The sequence below is a fragment of the Hyla sarda genome, unplaced genomic scaffold, assembly GCF_029499605.1.
Source record: "Hyla sarda isolate aHylSar1 unplaced genomic scaffold, aHylSar1.hap1 scaffold_1821, whole genome shotgun sequence".
NCBI lineage: Eukaryota > Metazoa > Chordata > Amphibia > Anura > Hylidae > Hyla > Hyla sarda.
In genome coordinates, this window is record NW_026608468.1 from 46,341 (window position 1) to 60,935 (window position 14,595).

The window sequence follows — 14,595 nt, forward strand, 5'->3', positions numbered from 1 at the left end:
GTGCCAGTCACTACATCGACGCCTCCTCCCTGTGCCAGTCACTACACTGGTTACCAATTCAGTCCAGAATACAGTACAAAATCCTCAGTCTCACACACAAAGCTCTCCACAATGCTGCACCTCCCTATATCTCCTCTCTCATCTCTGTCTACCATCCTACACGTTCTCTACGATCTGCTAATTATCTCACACTAACATCTTCTATAATATTAACTTCTCACTCCCGTCTCCAAGACTTCACTCATGCTGCACCGGTTCTCTGGAATGCTATCCCTCAAAACCCTCAGACTCAACAATGACATCCATAGTTTCAAATGTGGCCTGAAAACACATCTCTTCAGACAGGCCTATAACAGTCTCTAATTGGCCTCACCATATCCTCACAATATCCTCACAATATCCTCACAATATCCCCAACATATCCCCACACCTCTTGTTTGAATAGTTATTGGGTAATATTATGTCTGATACTTGTCTTTGTTTGTACCCCATAATTGTAAGCGCTGCAGAATCTGTAGGCGCTATATAAATTATTATTATTATTATTATTATTATTATTATTATTATAAAGATCATTTAACCCCTTCCCTAATAAAAGTTTGAATCACCCCCCTTTTCCCATAAAAAAAAAAAAAAGTGTAAATAAACATATGTGATATTGCCACGTGCGGAAAAATGTCCAAATTATAAAAATATTTTGTTAAGTAAACCGCACGGTCAATGACATACACGCAAAAAAAATCCCAAAGTCCAAAATAGCGTATTTTTGTCACTTTTTATCAAATGAAAAAATGAATAAAAAGGCCATCAAAAAGTCTGATCAATACAAAAATGGAACTGCTAAAAAATTCAAATCACGGCACAAAAAATGAACCCTAATACCGCCCGTCTGCGGATTTTTATTTTTTATTTTTATTTTATAGGTGTCAGAAGATGACAATATTAAACGTATACATTTTCCTGCATGTGGTTATATAGATTTTATTTTGTCGTACTTCTGAAAAAAATCATAAGTAGGGTATCATTTTAATCATAAAGATAAGGTGTCATTTTTAGCAAAAATGTACTGTGTAGAAACGGAAGCCCCCAAAAGTTACAAAATCACATTTTTTCTTCAATTTTGTCGCACAATGATTTTTTATTCTGTTTCACTGTAGATTTTTGGGTAAAATGACTGATGTCATTACAGAGTCGAATTGGTGGCGCAAAAAATAAGCCAATAAATGGATTTTTAGGAGCAAAATTGAAAGGGTTATGATTTTTAAAAGGTATGAAGGAAAAAACTAAAGGGCAAAAATGGAAAAACCCTCTGTCCCCAAGGGGTTAACTATTGCTGGATTGAATTTGGAAAATTCATGTTTTTCACATGTTGTTTGTACACCAAATAAAACCACCAAAACTATTGTCTATCAGTTGGCATTAAAATAATATAAAGACAATTTAATTCACAGTTGACATTAAATATGTGTGTTGTTTTTTCTTAAGCGCAGCCGGGTTTTGCCAAGATATATATAGATTATTATTTTTTTTTTTGGGGGGGGGGGGGGGGGGGGGAGAAGAGGAGATTGTCCAGTGCGGGTAGGTGGTAACAAAATGCTTTTATTGAAATAACTTCAGCACATAGACGAAAAGGACATGAGTGACGCGTTTCGGCCCTAAAAATGGGCCTTGACTAAGGTCCATTTTTAGGGCCAAAACGTGTCATTCATGTCCTTGTCCTCTATGTGCTGAAGTTATTTCAATAAAAGCATTTCACTACCATCTACCTGCACTGGACAATCTCCTCTTCTGCATTCCTGTATTGAAGGTGAAGCCCACACCAATCCGGTCGCTGCGGGCAGTGGGAGTGAGCTGAACCAATCTGTTTCCTATTAAACAAACAAAAACAAAAAAATGTGTTTAGTTTTTTTCTTTTAACCCACTTGTGAGCGCCTGGGGCTGAGAGCTGATAGGAGCCCATGGGCCTAAACCGGGACCCTCAAGTATGTGTGCCCACCTGGGTAAGGGCACTTAGGTGTAGAGCTATCAATGACTGAAGATGCTGGAAGTAGGGGAACATGGGAATGGGGAAGAGGCAGCAAATAGTTCTCAGCTTCATGATAGTAGGTGACACATAAACCAGCAGAATAACATTAGTAATAAACATTTCTAGAAGACATCGCTGCCTTATAAGTGGCACATCCCGGTATAATGCCCGCTCCACTCCTGCATACATTACAGGACTCTTTTCTCTCTCTGCGGTGAGTACATGAGCGGTATAAGGGGAGGTCTGGAGCCGCATACAGTATGATGTCCCGCGGGGGGTCCTTAGGTTTGGGGCTGACCCCACAATGGATGCACATTACACAACCACCGCCTCTGCTCCCCCGTCCAGGAGAGATTTTATCCATTTCCCTTCGGCTATTTCCTGCGGGTGAAATAAAGGACAATGCGGGAGATACAGACTCCTGTTGCCTCCAGCGGCCCCCTCCTCACACAAACCTGTCTCTCTCACATCATGTGGACTTTTAACAGGAACACTATTTTATATAAAAGGTTTATTGATACTTTTTTTTCTTTATTTAGAGAGAAAAAAATGAATTATTTGTGAACCATGCGAACAGGAATGATTGGGAGATTTAACTCCCCCCAAATATTCTCAAACGTGCATTACATTTCTGGATATTTATATTTATGGAGAAATAAATAGGAAGGGAGATCCCCAATAGAGCCTGATGTTATACGGATAATGTACAAGTAATTCTTATAATGGAGATCTAGGGGGACAATAATCACAATAGATCCCAGAGATCATCACTGAATAGACGAGGGATCTGCGGATACAATACAGTCTGTGAAGGATCCTACAGAAAATCCGGATCGTCTTGTATCTGGATCAGGATTATTACTTTCCTTCTCAGAATCTTCTCCTTTGTTCTCTTCCCTTATTCTTCATCTTCAGCCCCTCTGACCCCCTCACTGCTCTCCGCTCCCTCCGCTGTCCTCGCCGGTTCCCGCTATCCCTGTCTCCTTTCTCCCGCTCTCTTCTCACCGCTGAGCAGCCCGGAGATCACCCGCCGACCCCACCATTTCCACACCCAGAGCTTCAGTCGGATGATATCTTATACCTGCGGCATCTTCCTCCTCTCTTACCGACCGAACACTCCCCGGAGCCCGATCAGCTGTGACAGCTCCTGCCCGGTAGATCCAACACCCGCCGGGGATAAAGACAATAACCACAAGTAGATCAGGATCTTGGAGACTCTATAAATCTCCCCTGATCTCCTGCACAGCCGGGATGTGAGAGAATATCCCCAGGGGTAGGAACCCCAGCTCTTTATCCAAAACCTTCTCCTCTCCTGCATCCTCCATAGAGGGGGCTACTTCTCCTCTCCTCCATAGAGGGGGCTCCTTCTCCTCTCCTCCATAAAGGGGTCTCCTTCTCCTCTCCTCCATCCTCCATAGAGGGGGCTCCTTCTCCTCTCCTCCATCCTCCATAGAGGGGACTCCTCCTTCGCCTTCATCCTCCTTGTGCTCTCTGCAGACACGAGGAGACATCTGGGGGTGTTAGGGGTCATACAGCTGTCAGGAAGCTGAAGGAGAGAACAGTCATCACTTCTACTTGTGGACAACTCCCCCTATCATCTCCGGGTCAGTAAAGTGACAGGAACCTGCACTTTTCCATTCTTCTATACCTCCGTGCACACAGGGTTATGTGGATATTTATATACGGGACATATATATTACATTATATTACAGGGAGCTGGCAGTGAGCGGAGGCGCCGCCTGTGTTACCCTCCGGGGCTCTCAGCAGCTCCAGGCCGTCTCCGCATCGTGCAATCAGCTTCCTGGACGGTAGATGTTGTAGTAAAGATCCGTGTGATGGTGACCGGTGCCGGGAATAGAAGGAACGATCCCCAGCAGCAGATTTATATTCCCGGATACACAGTGATGAGCAGATCGGGAAGACTGTGACGGAGATCCCGGGGCCTCCTCCCGGCCCCTTCCCGGCACCTCGGCCAGTGACGGTTATAAACCGATAAGTGGGGTTATGGGGAGGAGGAAGTAATGGAGACAACGAGCTCTCCTGTCCGGTTCTTGCCGGTATGGGGCTCTTATCCCGGGCAGGGAAGCACAAGAGGGGAGAGAAGCTTCACCAGGGATCAGACGGGATGGGGCGGGGCCTGTGCTCTGCGTCAGCCAATAACAGCTCAGGAATATGGAAGCACAGCAGCCAATCAGAGCGAAGCCGCTGAATATATAAGAGTCGCCAGCAGCTCCGCAATCTATATTTCTCTTCCGCAGTATTGTTTCCTATAGACGTCAGCGACAAACTATGGCAGAAACCGCACCAGCCGCTGCTCCTCCCGCCGAACCGGCCGCCAAGTCCAAGAAGCAGCCGAAGAAATCAGCCGCAGGGGGCGCTAAGAAAAGCCACAAACCCTCCGGTCCCAGCGTGTCCGAGCTGCTCGTTAAAGCCGTGTCCGCCTCTAAGGAGCGCAGTGGGGTGTCTCTGGCCGCCCTGAAGAAGGCTCTGGCTGCCGGAGGATACGATGTAGACCGAAACAACGGCCGCCTGAAGCTGGCCATCAAGGGGCTGGTGACCAAGGGAACCCTGCTCCAGGTGAAAGGCAGCGGCGCCTCCGGATCCTTCAAGATCAACAAGAAGCAGCAGGAGACTAAGGACAAGGAGGCCAAGAAGAAGCCGGCGGCTGCGGCCAAGAAACCTGCAGCAGCTAAGAAAGCAACCAAATCCCCTAAGAAGCCAAAGAAGGCTCCGAGCGCGGCCAAGAGCCCGAAGAAAGCAAAGAAGCCTGCAGCGGCCAAGAGCCCAAAGAAGCCGAAGGCTGCCCCCAAGAAGGTGACCAAGAGCCCGGCTAAGAAGGCGGCCAAACCCAAAGCTGCCAAGAGCCCTGCTAAGAAGGCGGCCAAACCCAAAGCTGCCAAAAGCCCGGCAAAGAAGGTGACTAAAGCCAAGAAGAGCGCGGCTAAGAAATAATCGGGAGCCTCGTCCTGTACTTATCCCTCAAAGGCTCTTTTCAGAGCCACCACCTCCTCCCACCAGAGCTGTGTAATCACCGCCCGTGTATTTTTCTCCAGACAGCAGAGATCCTGAAGAGAAGGAAGCGCCATCATAGTATGGTGTATTTGGGGAATCCTGTTGGGGTTTACTGGGGCAGAACAGGACAGGAGCGCAGATATACTGAGGGATTAGAGCCCAGGATGTAAGGGGAGGAGGCCGAGGGTTTACAGAAGTCTTGGGGCGCATTGCCAATCATACATATCATTAGGAGACACTTTGACCTCTAACTCCATTGATTTTACCCGAAAACCTTTTGACCCACTAATTTAAAATTTAGCTTTTATTAAATACCCTAACACACTGTAGTATAAAACAAATTGGAGTGGATGGGAAGTGTGTGTGTGTGTGTGTGTGTGTATATGTATATATAATTTATATATACATATATATATATATAAATAAAGTTTACAATGCATATGCCTTTGTCCTAGATCCTCAACAAGAGACACAAGCTCCCGGCTTGACTATAATTCTCCATATTAGAGAAACTGGTATCGTGGTGTTCATATAACATCTAGTTGTATCTGTTTGCGCCTCTGTAACAATTTGTGTCAGTTCTTGAGGAAATGTAAATACTTGTTACAATTTGGCAACATGCAAAGGTTAGAATACAAAGCTCTCACCACCAGGTGTCGCTATTGTAACACTCACTGCAACTGATTTGTATATCCTGAAACTGTAAGAATTTCGTGCAGTGACTAATAGAAAATATTTATTGGAAATTATTAATATTGATTAACCAGAAACATTGTGGTAATTTTAACCATCTACTCTACTTAATAGGTTGTGCACATATGAAGTTACTAACCCATACAGAGAATTACTGGGCATTTTGTTCGATCATGGGGGCGCTCTACTGTACTGCCCCATGTAAATATATATAGAGATTGGAAATAGTGAAGCAGATAGAGCTCCGAGGAATTGTAGGCATAAAAGAGTCTGTATCCGAGGAGCGGGGAATCAGTGTGAACGCCCGAGACCCGGCATCGTGTCATACATGGGGGGCGCTATCATCGCTGAGGATGGGCCCCGCCGCTTCAGAACAAAGATCCATCACAGATGTCTCAAGTGTTTCGGCGGGCTCTAGTTTGTATGAATCAGCCAATGGGATGAAGGGGTGTGGTTAACATGAGCCAATGGTGATGAGACCAGGAGTATAAATATTCTGCTCTGCGATCTCTTCCCATCACTTCTCCACTGTGTACGTGTACAGAGGATCATGGCCAGGACCAAGCAGACCGCTCGTAAATCCACCGGAGGGAAAGCTCCCCGCAAGCAGCTGGCTACCAAGGCCGCCAGGAAGAGCGCTCCCGCCACTGGTGGGGTGAAGAAGCCTCACCGCTACCGTCCAGGTACAGTGGCTCTCCGTGAGATCCGCCGCTACCAGAAGTCCACCGAGCTGCTGATCCGGAAGCTCCCCTTCCAGCGCCTGGTGAGAGAGATCGCCCAGGACTTCAAGACCGATCTTCGCTTCCAGAGCTCGGCGGTCATGGCCCTGCAGGAGGCCAGCGAGGCTTACCTGGTGGGACTCTTTGAGGACACCAATCTGTGCGCCATCCACGCCAAGAGGGTCACCATCATGCCCAAAGACATCCAGCTGGCCCGCAGGATCCGTGGGGAGCGAGCTTAGATCTGCCCGGGACCCGCATACAACACAAAGGCTCTTTTCAGAGCCACCAAGTTCTCCATAAAATGAGCTGATATCATCATCTTTTTATGTTTTTCTGTCCAGATTGTCTGGCTGAGCTCTTCAATATAATCCCGGCCTTGTTCTCTGTAGTTTGCCCTGTACTGTGCCAGCGGCCGCTTCCATGTGTTACGGGTTATACTGTGACCCTGATCGGTAGAAGAAATATGAAGCGCTGAAAGTGAAAATTAGATTAATCGTGCGCTGGGTCCTAGTGCCGCCTTCCCCGGCCATGTGTTCCTATAATTGGAGATGGTCTGTTAGGGGATTTATGTTCACTCGGTCCTGTTATCGGTTAATATGCCGGCTGCCTGCACCCTTCTCACGGACAGAACATCTCACTGTCCAGGCTGTAATGTAATAGACCATCAGCCCCATCATCCTCACTGATGATCGCTCCCCGCATTACACAGCGGCTGTAATATCCAGGTAATGATACAACTGCTGAGCATAGAGAGCGGAGGAATGATTCCCTTGTATCCATCGCTCCCCCATTATATGCATCTGTACAATCCCAAGCCTCGGGGGCCAGAAGAGCCTCTGCTGTGCACACAACCCCTACACCTGGGGCTTTATCATAAAGTCATCAATATATAGAATCTGGGCTAAGGGAGCGTTCAGTCCTGTATTCCGTTCATTGTGCAACAGCGACATCTACTGTCAGTTTACTGCAATCACATTACTAGATATCAGGTTCCCGTTAATGTTGTGGTTTTCTGTTTCTTTTGCGATCAACTAATTCTGTAAAGGATTACATTCTAATATCTGCTGATCAATAATAAATGTTAACGCTTGATCGTTTGAATATACTGCTAATAGAGATCAGTAATGATCCGGTCCCTGACTTTGAGATACTGATTCTGATGGAGGAAACTGGCATTATCCTTAATACTGTGGTGTCCTCCCTGCTGTGCATTGTGGGACTGCGTCATTATTGTAGTGCAAATTAACGCTAAAGGGTTAACAATGAGCGGTGTGCGCGGTCCCGTCCGATGCCTAATGCTCATTGGCTGATCACAGGACGTTCGGGATTTTAATTTCCCGCTTCCTCCAGACCCGATAACAATGGAGAGATCTCCCCGAGATGTAGAGGCTGATCCTGTGGCTGACTACTACCCTCATCCTCCTTGTTTATCACTTTCGCACAGATGAACATTTTTTGAGATCGTAGAGAAGAATGTGCGGACTAAACTTATTCTGGTGTCACAGCAAAGATAAAGCTGTGAGATAGGAGGACGGGAATTCTGTTCCGCGGTCCTGACCTGAGAGGGAGCGGGGATGAAGTGAGGGCTATAAAGCAGAAAACCGGCCCTGTGCGGAGGATCACATTCCTCTACAGAAACAGTGTTATTCATTGCACCGGTTATGTACAGACCATGGGGAGTATAGGAGGGATAATCGGGGACTTCGGGTGGATGAGACTTAGTTACACTGACCAAATGTCAAAAGGGAAACTATAGAGAACTGATCTACAGCGCCCCCCCCCCCCGCTCCACCACAGGAAAATATACACCCTGCAGTCAGTGAGAACCGCAGCCGCCGCTCTGATCTCACCCGATCCCGGAGCAGAATATATATAGTATCAATAGACTGTACTGACAGAATAGCGGCCACATATACAGAAGAGAATACGGGGAATACAGACAGGAGAAGCTCCAGCTCTATTATAGACAATGTGGGTGGCTCTTAGAAGAGCCTTTGGGGTGACAGCAGGAGGCGGAGCAGGTTACTTGGCGCTGGTGTACTTGGTGACGGCCTTGGTGCCCTCGGACACGGCGTGCTTGGCCAGCTCTCCAGGCAGCAGCAGGCGCACGGCGGTCTGGATCTCCCGGGAGGTGATGGTGGAGCGCTTGTTGTAGTGAGCCAGGCGGGAGGCTTCCCCTGCTATGCGCTCGAAGATATCATTCACAAAGGAGTTCATGATGCCCATGGCCTTGGAGGAGATGCCGGTGTCAGGGTGGACCTGCTTGAGCACCTTGTACACGTAGATGGCATAGCTTTCCTTCCTGGTCTTCCTACGCTTCTTGCCGTCCTTCTTCTGAGTCTTGGTCACGGCTTTCTTGGAGCCTTTCTTGGGCGCTGGTGCAGACTTGGCGGGATCAGGCATGATGATCAGTCACAATACTTCTTCACTAGAACAGAGAGAATAATGATGCTTCCTCCTCCCACCGCAGCCGTATTTATAGGCAGCCCATGCAAATGAGAAATGCTGTCTGCTCGCTGTTCTACTGGAGGAGCAAATCATGTGACCTGTGGGAGTGTCATAAGCCCCGCCCAGTGCAGTTTATTGGTGTCTCTTTAATTCTCGTCACAATTGGCTGGATTCAAATATACCCAATCACAGGAGCCGGAGGGCGGAGCAGGAACCTATAAAAAGCAGCAGAAAGGAAATTACGGTTACATCACAGAGAGGCTTCTTTTGAGCGTTTTAGGTTTTACTTTTCATTATGTCTGGACGCGGCAAACAAGGAGGAAAGGTTCGGGCTAAGGCAAAGACCCGCTCATCCCGGGCAGGGCTCCAGTTCCCCGTCGGTCGTGTACATAGGCTTCTCCGCAAAGGGAACTACGCCGAGAGGGTTGGCGCCGGTGCTCCGGTCTACCTGGCCGCTGTGCTGGAGTATTTAACCGCTGAGATCCTGGAATTGGCTGGTAATGCCGCCCGGGACAACAAGAAGACCCGCATCATCCCCCGTCACCTGCAGCTTGCCGTGCGCAATGACGAGGAGCTGAACAAGCTGCTGGGTGGGGTGACCATTGCCCAGGGAGGCGTCCTGCCCAACATCCAGGCCGTGCTGCTGCCCAAGAAGACTGAGAGCAGCAAAGCGGCCAAGAGCAAGTGATCGCCGCTTACCCCAGACCCATCCTGAACACCAAAGGCTCTTCTAAGAGCCGCCCACATTGTCTACTACAGAGCTGGCACCGCTGATCTCGGGTGTGATAGGGATCTGCACTTACTGGTCGGTTAGGGGGGGGGGGGGGGGGTAACAAGTAAAACAGACATCGGTGAAGTTATTCTGAGCTTTTATAAAAAGTAACAATCCTGTTAGTTGTAACAATGTAACGAACGAGACACTAGAGGGCGGCGGCTGCTGCTTTGTTACACTGAATGTCTGAATATTACAGAAAATAAACGTAATTAAACATCGTTGTATGCTCCGGATCGCGTACTGTGTGTATGCCACCAATAAAGATTCTAATCCTATGCGCAATGCTCGCACAGCTGCCGTTGGTTATAATTCATGACTATAATTAATTTGCAAAGATAAGTAAAAGTCTGGTGTAGATAACCGCACACTGATCACCCTCCCGCTGTCTCGGGTCTGGAATAGGACAGGGACGCGGCTCCACTATATACTCTGCAGGGAAAACCCGGACATAGTGTCCTCTCTCCTTCTACCGCATCAGCCTCACTAGAATCCCCCTGATCGGCCCCTAAAAGGTTTCCCCTCCGCCGCCTTTTTCTTCCTATTTACAGAAACCAGAGGAATGTAGTCACGTGTACAGGGAAGAGGACGAGACAAAGGGAGAAACGACCAGAAGAAGAGCGGGAATTTCAAAATAGTCAACTGCGGTGATCAACCAATGAGCGAACATTCGTGTCTATAACTCCGCCTAGAGTTAACCCTTCATTGCCCTCTTTGTACCAATTACGGTCACAGGTGTCGTGAGACTGAAGCCAGCAGCACCGATCACACAGGCGCATTACACTGCAGAGGACACGATCTACATCACTATAGTAACTGAACTCAGCACTGAGAGGGTTAACTGCAGAAAACAATCCAGGGATCCTGCTTATGAGAACAGGCGGAATATAAATAAATAAATGCAATTTAGTTCGGTGTGAACAGCTCCATTAACCTAAAGGTGTTATAGAGTGAAGGCACATCTATCCGGATAGTGAGACATAGATAATTCTTACCCGGATATTATCAGGAGATCTGCATCTTCTATAACACGGACTCTTTAGGAAGGGAAGTAATGTAATATGGAGGAGAGGAATGATGTAGATTGTGAGAGTAATGATAATCACGGTGGATGAGTGCAGTAGTCAGAACATTCAGGGGAGATCTCCCGGAGCAGATAGTGAAGGAGCAGGAAACACCGACAGACTGATCAAGTGCGGAGATTAAGGCAGAATTGGGAAGAACAAACACCGCAGCCTCCAGAGCACAACACCGATCGCTCAAGTTACAAGTAATTCTAGCCTTTCCATAGAACATGTGGGCGGCTCTGACAAGAGCCTTTGGGTTGATGAGATGGAGCAGAGTAGAAGCAGAATTAACCTCCGAAGCCGTAGAGAGTGCGGCCCTGGCGCTTGAGGGCGTACACCACGTCCATAGCGGTGACGGTCTTCCTCTTGGCGTGCTCGGTGTAGGTGACGGCGTCACGGATGACGTTCTCCAGGAAAACCTTCAGGACACCGCGAGTCTCTTCATAGATGAGGCCGGAGATGCGCTTCACACCTCCCCTGCGAGCTAGACGGCGGATAGCAGGCTTGGTGATGCCCTGGATGTTATCCCGGAGCACCTTCCTGTGCCGCTTGGCTCCGCCCTTACCGAGACCTTTCCCTCCTTTGCCGCGTCCTGACATCCTGTTGGTAGACAATAGAATGAACAAAGTCTGAGGCGCGGCGTCCTAGTTTATATAGCACATAAGCGGACCAGAAGGAGAACTGTAACAAGATAACGTCCTCATGGGCGTTTCCTTTAACTGAATTTACATTTCCGGCCCCTCCCCCTTTTCTTTTGATTGGCTGAACACAGAATCGTTGATGGTTTTGAATTTCCCGCTCACCCTGTAATTCTCCGCTCTGGGAGAGAAGACAATTGTCCCGTGTTATGTGATCTCATATACAGGCGGCTCATTCTGAGGCTGCGAATGCCGGCACTCTCCGTATACAGTGACCCGGAATAATCACCAGGGCCCGTCCTGACATCTCCTGTTCTTATATAGATGAAGAGGAGAGAAATCACCAAAGCTCCGCTATCAGCCAATCGATACTAAGCATCAGGACTATAGATCCGTACAGTGTTAACTCTTTAGTGTCCACATGTTCTGTTTCTTGTTTTATATCTGTACGGAGACTGCGGTGTGTAATGGCTGGGACTGTATATATTATATATAATTACACTGCAGTCACCAGAGCCGATCTCACACACTACATTATGGTCAATGTCCATTCTGATCTCTCACATATTTTCTCCGTTCTCTTTCATCCTACATCGTCAGCCGCATCACCCATTACTTTGGACTAAACTGTATTTCCTTTTAATTTCTATATTACGTCGCCACCTACTGGCTGACATATGATACTACCTCATTGACCTATTTACCGATGAAATTAGATACTAACAAACTCCTAATTAATTACCTCCTAATGTTCTCTTTGTAGCGTCAATCATCCTATTTAGTTATAATTGGTTCATTAATGTTACTTTAATGATTAATTGGTCTTTTCACTCTCATTCCTAAATGTCATCTTCTGCCGGGGCTCGTTCCTACGATCGGTCTCATATACGGTATATTGGGTTACATAGAAAACTATTTACTGCCATCTTGTGGTAGCTGAACACAGTACAGGGAAGAAAAAAACTTCTGAATAGTCTTTACATTCTGCAGCCTTACCACTAGGTGGGGACAAAGTACAGTGCAGCCTCTTCTAGGGATTCGGGCGAGAAAGGGAATGTATTGTACAGTGTATTCTGCCATCTAGTGGCCATAGAACAGATTGCAGCCAAGTTCAATATAAAGTTACTAATTTTGGTCAAGTTTTTTTCTCACCCATAATTTTAGCCATTAATTAATTTGATTGTAATAGTTTTTAATAGAAATTGATGCTTTATTTTTACTAAATTAATATTAATCTCTATTTTACATTAACCCCTTAATGATGCTGTCATTTTTTTATATTGATGTTTTCTTTTATAACCTCTCACTTTTAAAAAGCTGCATATCTTTCAATTTTTCATCCACAGACCCATATAAAAGCTTGTTATTTGCGAAACAAACTACACTTTGTAATGGCACCCTTCATTTTACAACTAAGTTTACAGAAACAAAGTGAAAATTGTAGGGTGAAATAAAAAATAATTATAATTGTGAACCTTTTTTTTTTGGTTCGGGGGGGGGGGGGGGCAGGTGGTCCTAGTTTTTTTTTATGTCTTGCATTCTACAGGTTAAAATTATTATATATTTAGCCATTATTTAAACGTTTAAGGGGGGGGGGGGGGAGGAGAGATGGCCGCATCATGACAGAGCATCCGACCCAAATCATTCTCCAGCAGAACATTAACAGGGATGTCCTCAGAGACCCCCCACCTCCCGCAAACCTTGGCCTGTACCCCAATCCAGGTACACACGGGCTATGGGCACAGCAGGCCACACACCTCCAATTCCTTTTAAAGCCATGGTTCTTCCAGGGATGATGTCCTCTGTATCCACCACTTCAGGCCGCACCAAGGTAAATGAGGCTCCAGAATCTCGCAAACCCACTGTCACCCACAGTTACACTCTGCAGGTTATACGCTCTTTTCTCCACCGCTCCGGACACCAGAAGAACGTCTGTGTCTCCTCCAGCTGCCGGTGGAGAATTATTTTTGTTGGGGCAAGTGGCACTCAGGTGTCCAATATTTTTTCCAAAGTATATGTTTATTGGAGTTTTCAAGTAAAGAAATATATAACAATACTCTATAGGATAACATGGTACAATACAAACAGGGTGAATAGAACAATAACACTATGTCAAACAGAGCATATGTCCGCTGTGCAAGACAGGCTGATCTTACCTGTGTGAGTCTCCAAATGACACCCGTAAGTGACATCTCATCATCTCATTACCCACACAGAAATGGCTGAAGGCAAATGTCTGGGGTCAATGCAACAAAATATCTTAAGACCGTGGCTCCTGGAGTTAGCGGGTAGGGAAAATAGGAGAGCCAATGAGAGTGGCATCTGTATCCTTCAGCCAGGGTAACAGCATATCATAACTGACACCCACATGAATAAACCGATAAGTATGTAGGTTAACAGGATGGAAAGGGGGGAAGCAGAGAGAGTAGGAGAGGGAAATAAAGGGTAACAAGGATAAGGTCTGTATAACAAAGACACAAATACCTCATGATGCAGAACGGGCTCTGGTTTCACCGGGCATTCCGAGCATGGCAGCATAGTCGGGAGGGGGGGGGGGGGGAGGCCGGGCGAGGAAAGCAGACAGTGCTTACTATACATTTAGGTAAAGGGTTTCAAAGGCATTAGAGGACATAAAGTCTATCCAGGGTCCCCATACTGATAGAAATTTATCAGATTGATTCCTAGAGTCCACTATTAGCTCCTCCATTCTGTGTATATGGGACACTTCACGGAGCCAGGATGATACCGAAGGGGGTGTTGCAGACCTCCACAATCTAGGGATCACAGTCCTAGCTGCTAATAGCAGGTAATGCAACAGTCGGGCTGAGGTTTTCGGGACAGAGTCCGGTAATATAGACAAAAGGGCCATTTTAGGGGAGAGGGAAAGTGTGGTGGAGGTCAGTTTGGATATTATGTCTAAGATCTGTGTCCAAAAAGGACAGATGGTCGGGCATGTTAGCCAGATATGAGACATGGTGCATCCAGGTGCCCCACACCGCCAGCACATGTCCGACATTTTGGGGTACATTTGAGCAATCAGAGAGGGCACCCGATACTATTGTGTCAGTATTTTGTAGTTTGTTTTGTGTGCTTTGCACGATGTGGAAGACCCGTGGCACCATGAGAATGCCGTCCTCCACTCCCCCTCCGAAATAGTACATTGGAGTTCACGTTCCCAGGCCGAGCAAAAGGCCGGTGTGTCCGCTGTAGAGGCATC

At 46.9% G+C, this 14,595-nt stretch overlaps 5 protein-coding genes across 5 annotated transcripts; 3 read left to right on the plus strand and 2 right to left on the minus strand.

Annotated features, from left to right (window-relative positions):
- The first annotated feature begins 4,291 nt into the window (after window positions 1–4,291).
- LOC130314435 (histone H1B-like) lies at window positions 4,292–5,125 on the plus strand. The gene has a single exon (XM_056552724.1). The coding sequence runs from the start codon at window positions 4,316–4,318 to the stop codon at window positions 4,976–4,978; it is 663 nt and encodes a 220-aa protein (XP_056408699.1). The 5' UTR covers window positions 4,292–4,315; the 3' UTR covers window positions 4,979–5,125.
- A 1,150-nt stretch (window positions 5,126–6,275) lies between these two features.
- LOC130314436 (histone H3) lies at window positions 6,276–6,753 on the plus strand. The gene has a single exon (XM_056552725.1). The coding sequence runs from the start codon at window positions 6,282–6,284 to the stop codon at window positions 6,690–6,692; it is 411 nt and encodes a 136-aa protein (XP_056408700.1). The 5' UTR covers window positions 6,276–6,281; the 3' UTR covers window positions 6,693–6,753.
- A 1,647-nt stretch (window positions 6,754–8,400) lies between these two features.
- On the minus strand, window positions 8,401–8,908 carry LOC130314438 (histone H2B 1.1). Its single transcript, XM_056552727.1, has one exon. The coding sequence runs from the start codon at window positions 8,854–8,856 to the stop codon at window positions 8,476–8,478; it is 381 nt and encodes a 126-aa protein (XP_056408702.1). The 5' UTR covers window positions 8,857–8,908; the 3' UTR covers window positions 8,401–8,475.
- Window positions 8,909–9,050: 142 nt separating this feature from the next.
- LOC130314437 (histone H2A type 1) lies at window positions 9,051–9,589 on the plus strand. The gene has a single exon (XM_056552726.1). The coding sequence runs from the start codon at window positions 9,197–9,199 to the stop codon at window positions 9,587–9,589; it is 393 nt and encodes a 130-aa protein (XP_056408701.1). The 5' UTR covers window positions 9,051–9,196.
- Window positions 9,590–10,742: 1,153 nt separating this feature from the next.
- LOC130314431 (histone H4) lies at window positions 10,743–11,564 on the minus strand. The gene has a single exon (XM_056552721.1). It carries the CDS (start codon window positions 11,337–11,339, stop codon window positions 11,028–11,030), a length of 312 nt encoding a protein of 103 aa, XP_056408696.1. The 5' UTR covers window positions 11,340–11,564; the 3' UTR covers window positions 10,743–11,027.
- Window positions 11,565–14,595: the final 3,031 nt, after the last annotated feature.